Source organism: Moschus berezovskii, chromosome 6 (genome assembly GCF_049115385.1).
Source record: "Moschus berezovskii isolate FMDL1 chromosome 6, NW_MosBer_1.0, whole genome shotgun sequence".
Taxonomy (NCBI): domain Eukaryota; kingdom Metazoa; phylum Chordata; class Mammalia; order Artiodactyla; family Moschidae; genus Moschus; species Moschus berezovskii.
The window spans coordinates 49,002,962-49,010,516 of record NC_142465.1 but is presented as its reverse complement, the minus strand read 5'-3'; the positions used below and the strand labels follow the sequence as shown (position 1 = coordinate 49,010,516).

General features: G+C 36.6%; 1 protein-coding gene across 1 annotated transcript; it reads left to right on the top strand.

Moving 5' to 3' along the window:
• Positions 1–270: 270 nt before the first annotated feature.
• Positions 271–7,312, top strand: LOC129536374 (lysozyme C-1-like). The gene is made up of 4 exons (XM_055395239.2): positions 271–466; positions 1,722–1,886; positions 3,707–3,782; positions 7,042–7,312. Exons 1-4 carry the CDS (start codon positions 271–273, stop codon positions 7,106–7,108), a joined length of 504 nt encoding a protein of 167 aa, XP_055251214.1. The 3' UTR covers positions 7,109–7,312.
• Positions 7,313–7,555: the final 243 nt, after the last annotated feature.

Here is a 7,555-nt window from a genome sequence, read left to right as displayed (position 1 = left end):
TTTTTTTTCTTTATACTTGCTCAACTTCGTAAAAATAGGAGGAAGTTCCTCTTCGGGCAATAGGGCTAACCCTGAATCTACCTGAGCAACGTCTTTATGCAATGTCATTTCATTATTTTTTGCAGGTTAATTCTTAGGATATCAGAATATCTCTCTTCAAACATAAGAAAGAAAACTGTTCAAGTATATGGACCAATGAACTGTTCCTGTTTTTCACATGTCTCAGAGGGTGGAGCCACCACATCAGTGTGGTGAGAGGGGAGTGAGAAGATGTTAAATATCAAGTCCAGCTCACCCTGGTCAGTCTGGACATTTGACTTCTCAGTCAACATGAAGGCTCTCATTATTCTGGGGCTTCTCTTCCTTTCTGTCGCTGTCCAAGGCAAGGTCTTTGAGAGATGTGAGCTTGCCAAAACTCTGAAGAAACTTGGACTAGATGGCTATAAGGGAGTCAGCCTGGCAAACTGTAAGTTAATTCTTCTTCCTCCTTCCAAATAGTTAGCCATGTGTGGAACAGATACTAATAGAGCATGAATAATAGGAAAGGAACTTTGAGTGAATGGTTTTTTTCTTTCTTGGAGGGTTTGTACATTTACCGTGGTTAAAAACAGCAACTTGTTTCTTTAGAATCCGATGCAGCAGGGGAAGGAGGGAAGCATAGGAGGTTCAAATCTATATCATTTTAAGCATGTTAGGTGCAACTGTACTTGTCTAGTGCCACTAAATTTGCCAGGTGGTACAAGTAGGCTGACAATAAAAATATTTCGGCACCTGTGGTATATCTGTCAAGTGTTTGACTCTAGCCATTTTCAGTTTGGAACTTGGGTTCTGCAAGCATGAGTAAGGTAGTATTTTTCCCACTTTTAACCTCCTTACCATGATGTTGAGTTTTTAACAGCAAAGTTTTAAAAAGTTACTCTGAACTCTCAAAACAGGGACAGTGGGAACCTATTAATTAATATCTCCATAAGGATCCCTGAAAGGCACCATGAAATGATATTTTACTATTCAGACTCTAGTCCATTAATTAGTTTTCATTTTCTTCCACAATTCAAGGTGCACACTAAAGAAAAGTTACTGTGTATTTTAGTCCATATTTGTCAATGTCATCACTGTATTTTTCAGATTAAATTCAGAAATTTCCCCTCCCTAATTATTTTTGAATGAATGAGCCAATGGCTAGATAGATGGATGGATGACATAGTCTTTTCTATTCTGTGATTCCTTTGGTCTGAATTCTAATTTGATACCCAAGTTTACCTTTAGGTATCATAAGAAATTTTCTTTCTCCCAGAAATTCCTTATTTTTCCTAATAAATATTTTTAAAAATAAAAGTATTTTTCCATTAGCTTATACATCTGCTGATAATGAACAAACTCATTCAACAAGTCTGTTGATTTTTCTATTCTTGGCAGCATCTAACCTGAGGGATAAGAGCAGGGGAAGAGTAACAGGAATGGAAGAAATAGCTATTTTAATGTTTTTAAAATATGTTGTCTTGTTTCATTAGTATTACTAAATGATTTGCTAATAAAAGAATTCTCTTAAGGGAATTCTTAACATGAAGGTGTTAGAATATCTCACAAGTAAAATACATTTTTAAATTTATAAATTAAGTCATTACTAAAATAGAATTAATTAAATAGAACTGATGGGGCTATGAAGTGTAAGTCATGTCATGTTGCTATTTATAATAAAAAAAATACATTTTTTTTTTCAGGGTTGTGTTTGACCAAATGGGAAAGCGGTTATAACACAAAAGCTACAAACTACAATCCTAGCAGCGAAAGCACTGATTATGGGATATTTCAGATCAACAGCAAATGGTGGTGTAATGATGGCAAAACCCCAAAAGCAGTTGACGGCTGTCATGTATCCTGCAGCGGTAAGACAAGATGATATTGAGTGATGGCTCAGGCCCCATCTGGTTATACCTGTTAGAACAGAGATTCAGTACAAATGAAAATGTCTTGAGGAGTTCATCAGGGACCTAGAAAAATTCCCTCTGAACTTCTAGAACCTCTCTATTATCCTCATAATTTCTTAAGTAAAAAATTAACGAGCTGGTATCATAGAATGTTGCTGTTTGCTAACCCATAAGATTTTCTGGAATAACCTGTCATGTTATTATAACTGGACTTGCTGATGCTTGTGAAGAACAATTCTGTTCCTCTTACTTACCTGGTTTGGGGAGGAGAGGGTAATTCAGTTATGTGGTATTTTTCTCATCTGCCTTGATTTATTGGAAAACAAAGGATTACTAACTAACCAAAGAGGAGGACTATGTGTAGTCCTTTTAAAAAATTTATTTTTACTTTTTATGATTAAATGTTTTAAATATATGAAAAATTGGAAACATTAATATAATAACCATCAATATGTTCATCATGTACTGTAACAGTCATTAACATTTTGTCATATTTATTTATCCTATGTATATAAACTATATATAAATGGGTTTTTTGGTTGAGTAATTTAAAGTGAATTATTCACGGTGAGTAGAAAATTATGACCTTTCATTTCTAAATTCTTTAGCTTGCGTCTCCAAAAAGTACAGTTCCTGTATAAACGTTGTCATTCTGACAAGTCAATTTATAGATCTGTTGAACTGGGGTGAAATAAATATGCTACTGAGTTCCTTTTAAAATAGAGATATGGAATCTTTAGTGCATAAAATATTGGAGAACTAATGCAAAAATTGTTAAATTTTTACATACTAAAATTCCTAATAGAGAAGATTAGTCTAAGAATATTCTTTTGTATGCAGTTAATTTACAGAGAAAATATTTTTTATATAGTAATCTTTAGTCATTGAGTAAAAATTGTCTCTACCCCAAGATTTATGAACACTGGTAATTTTTGGAATTACAGCTTCTTTCAGAATATACATCACTCATGTACATGAATATAAAACTATATTATGCAATTTGTACCCACATACAAACATGTAAGCAATATGTTTCAACAAAAATGAAATTGTACTAAATTTTCTGCCTTATAATATGCTCTTTATTGCCCAAAATTATATTATCAGCAAACACCAATCTTCATTATACATCAAGATGAATAAATTCCACTAAATATATATTCTATAATTTATCAATCCAATGCACACTGTTAATGCACTTAGACTGTATTCCTCTTTATTTTCCCCTGTGAATCATTTTGTACACACATCTTTGGGGACAGCTCTTATTATTTCTTTAAGGTAAACTTCCACTAATATTAACAGAAAGTGAAAGTGAAGTCACTCAGTCTTATCCGACTCTTTGCAACCCCATGACCTGTAGCCTACCAGGCTCCTCCATCCATGGGATTCTCCAGGCAAAAGTATTAGAGTGGGGTGCCATTTCCTTCTCCAATTACAGAATTGCTGAGCAAAAAATTACTGACCGGTTTCTGCTTGTTTGTTTTGGTTTTGTTTTTATTTTCTGGTCCCTAGTAAAAGAGAACCTTCCATCACACTAGTTAATAGCTTCAGAGCTTCCAGTGACTTTGGTGAATGAGAAACAGAATGCTTTATTTCATGCCAAATAGGATGGAAAAAGAAAGAGTTTTCCCGCAACATTCACAGATACATGGACTCATAAAAAACAAAATTTTGGTTGTTCTTTCCTCAACCCAAGAAAACAAAGCTGATTTAACTTAAACTTACAATGAAATTTCTATGAATGTTGTCTTCATTTCTTACCATCTCCTTTTCAGAATTAATGGAAAATGACATCGCCAAAGCTGTAGCATGTGCAAAGCAGATTGTCCGTGAGCAAGGCATTACAGCATGGTATGTTTTGGGTTTTCTTCTCTCCTATTCCAGTTCTGAAAGTGAAAGTCACTCAGTTGTATCTGACTCTTTGCAACTCCATGGGCTATACAGTCCATGGAATTCTCCAGGCCAGAATACTGGAGTGGGTAGCCTTTCCTTTCTCCAGGGGATCTTCCCAACCCAGGGATTGAACCCAGGTCTCCCACATTGCAGGCAGATTCTTTACCCACTAAGCCACAAGGGAAGCTAGTTCTACTGAGATGTAATTGACATACAGCACTATAGAAGTTTAAAGTGTACAGCAAAATGATTTGACTTATGTACATCATGAAATTATTGTCACAATAAGTTTAGTGACATATAGATACAAACAAAGAAATAGAAGAAAAACTTTGTGTGTGTGATGAAAATTCTTAGGCTTTACTCTCTTAACGATCTTCATACACAACATATATCAGTGTTAACTTTATTTATCACCACATACATTCAGTTCAGTTCAGTTGCTTAGTTGTGTCCAACTCTTTGCGACCCCATGAACCACAGCACGCCAGGCCTCCCTGTCCATCACCAGCTCCCAGAGTTCACTCAAACTCATGTCCATTGAGTCGGTGATGCCATCCAGCCATCTCATTCTCTGTCGTCCCTGTCTCCTCCTACCCCCAATCCCTCCTAGCATCAGACTCTTTTCCAGTGAGTCAACTCGTCACATGAGGTGGCCAAAGTATTGGAGTTTCAGCTTTAGCATAAGTCCTTCCAATGAACACCCAGGATTGATCTCCTTTAGAATGGACTGGTTGGATCTCCTTGCAGTCCAAGGGACTCTCAAGAGTCTTCTCCAGCACCACATACATTACATCCCCAGTATTCATTATCTTGTAACTAGAAGTTTGTAAGACCTTTGACTGACTTCATCTAATTCCCCACCCTCACCCTCTCCCACTACCCCTACCTATGATAACCACATATTGACCTCTTTTCCTATGATTTTGTTTGGATGTTTGTGTTTGAAGTATAATGGACTTAAACTATCTAAGTTCCTGTTACAGAGCATGGTATGTGTTAAGCATGAAAGAGGAGATCTGGGGACTTGCCTGGCCATCCAATTGATAAGACTTTGTGCTTCTAATGCAAGGGGTGCTGGACAGGGAACCACATGCTATTAGATGCGGCCAAAAAAATAAGGGGAGGATGGAAAACTGGGGTTTTTGGTAGTGCCTTTGGGCACCCAGGATTTTAGCCTCCTACCTAACTACCAGGAATCTACCCCAATATTGGAGGGGTGGAGTCTTAACCATTGGACCTCCAGGGAAGTCCCAGGTGAGAGCTGTTTTACCCTACTGTTATGAGAGAAGCAAAGGAATACATTCCCAAAGACCAAAATATGCTACTGAGGACTGAAAATTGCAGCTTTGTTTGTGTGTTCAGTCAGTAAGTTATATCTGACTCTTTGCGACCCCATGGACTATAGTACACAGGCTTCCCTGTCCTTCATTTTCTCCTGGAGTATGCTCAAATTTATGTCCATTGAGTTGGTGAAGCTATCTAAGCATCTCATCCTCTGCCGTACCTCCTTCTTTTGCCTTCAATCTTTCCCACTATCAGGGTCTTTTCCAATGAGTCGGCTCTTCAGGACACCTGGCCAAAGTATTAGAACTTCAGCTTCAGCATCAGTCCTTCCAGTGAATATTCAGGATTGATTTCCTTTAGGATTGACTGGTTTGATTTCTTTGCTGTCCAAGGGACTGTCAAGAGTCTTCTCCAGCACCACTATTCAAAAACACCAATTCTCAGGCACTCAGTTTCTTTATGGTCCAACTGTCACATCTGTACATGACTACTGGAAAAACCATAGCTTTGACTATAGGAATCTTTGTCATCAAAGTGATATCTTTGTTTTTGAATACACTATCTAGGTTTGCCACAGTTTTCCTTGCAAAGAGTAAGTGTCTTTTAATTTCATGGCTGCAGTCACCAACCACAGTGATTTTGGAGCACAAGAAAATAAAATCTGTTATTGCTTCCACTTTTTTCCCCTTCTATTTGTGATGATCTTAGTTTTTTGAATGCTGAGTTTTAACCAACTTTTCCACTGTCATCTTTCACACTCATCAAGAGACTGTTAGTTCCTCTTCACTTTCTGCCATTAGAGTGGTATCATCTGCATACCTGAGGTTGTTGATATTTCTCTTGGCAATGTTGATTCCAGCCTGTGATTCATCCAACCCAGCATTTTGCATAATATACTCTGCATATAAGTTAAATAAACAGGATGATAATATATAGCCTTGTCATACTCATTTCCCAATTTTGAACCAATGAGTTGTTCCATGTAAGTTTCTGACTGTTGTTTCTTGACCCATATACATGTTTCTCAGCAGACAGGCAAGATGATCTGGTATTCCCATCTTTAAGAATTTTCCACAGTTTGCTGTGATCCATAGAACAGTTTGTTTGTATATCCATACAAGGCTTAAGCATAGTCTATGAAGCAGAAGGAGATGTTTTCTAATAAATTCCCTCGCTTTTTCTATGATCCAACGGATGTTGGCAATTTGATCTCTGGTTCCCCTGACATTTCTAAACCCAACTTGTACATCTGGAAGTTTTTGGTTCATTTACTGCTGAAGCCTAGCTTGAAGGACTCTGAGCATAACCTTACTAGCTATGTGAAATGTGCTATGTGAAATGTGAAAGGAGCACAATTGTACAATATTTTGAACAATCTTTGGCACTGTCCTACTTTGGAATTGGAGTGAAAACTGATCTTTTCGAGTCCTGTGGCCACTGGTGAGTTTTCCAAATTTGCTGACATATTGAGTGGAGCACTTTAACAGCATTATCTTTAGATTTATTTTGAGCAATGTATTATATAGAAACAGTCTATTTTCACTGAATCAAAATCTTATTCTGTTATTCCTCAGTTTATTTTAGAGGATTTCTAGAGGTTTTAAAATTCTCTCTCTTCTATCAATTACTTGTCATATCTTGAAATTATTTTGGAATTAAATAAACGTGGAATGCACTCTGCAGTTGTGTTGTGGACTACACAAGACTCAACATTTGTGTTCAGCATTCTGTGCTCTAGTGAAGGCTTGGTGGAGATATGAGGTCCTTGGTATACACATCTCCAGTTAATAAATAGTGATACTTGGAACTGTCTGTAGTCTCCATTTCATGTATCGATAAGCTATTTTGTTCTGCCAAAGAATTTGAATATGTTTATTACAGTATCACCATGTTTAAGTCTTATTACCATTTGTTTCATTTTTCTTTACAGGGTGGCATGGAAAAGTCACTGTCGAGACCATGATGTCAGCAGTTATGTTGAGGGTTGCACCCTGTAACTGTGGAGTTATCGTTCTTCAGCTCATTTTGTTTCTTTTTCACATTTAAGGAAGTAATAGTTGAATGAAAGGTTATACCACCATTCCTTCAAACAAATATTTTTATAGAAACAGGAGCATATGGTCCTTCTTCTAAGAGGCTTAATGTTTACCTGATATGTTAACTGCTTGTTAATAGGCCTACAATATTATTCAGTGTGCTAACAGAACTGATGCTGGTAAATATTTGTCTAAACACTTAATTATCAAATATATATCCAGTACATTCAGTTCTTAATCAAAGAAAGATCACTTATACATCTTGCTGGTCTTGAAGGAATATAAAGAGGGATTAGATGACCTGTTTCTTTCCCTTAATTTCATTATCATAGATTCGTGCATTATGACTAAATTCAGATGAGATTGACAGTATTGAAATAATTGCTAATTAACCATAGACATGAACTG

Bases quoted from the DNA above. Each gene is read 5' to 3' on its own strand.
- LOC129536374 (XM_055395239.2), top strand. From the start codon at position 271: ATGTTAAATATCAAGTCCAGCTCACCCTGGTCAGTCTGGACATTTGAC. The intron at 1,887-3,706 runs GTAAGACAAGAT...TCTCCTTTTCAG, and splicing joins CTGTCATGTATCCTGCAGCG to AATTAATGGAAAATGACATC. The intron at 3,783-7,041 runs GTATGTTTTGGG...TTTTCTTTACAG, and splicing joins GAGCAAGGCATTACAGCATG to GGTGGCATGGAAAAGTCACT.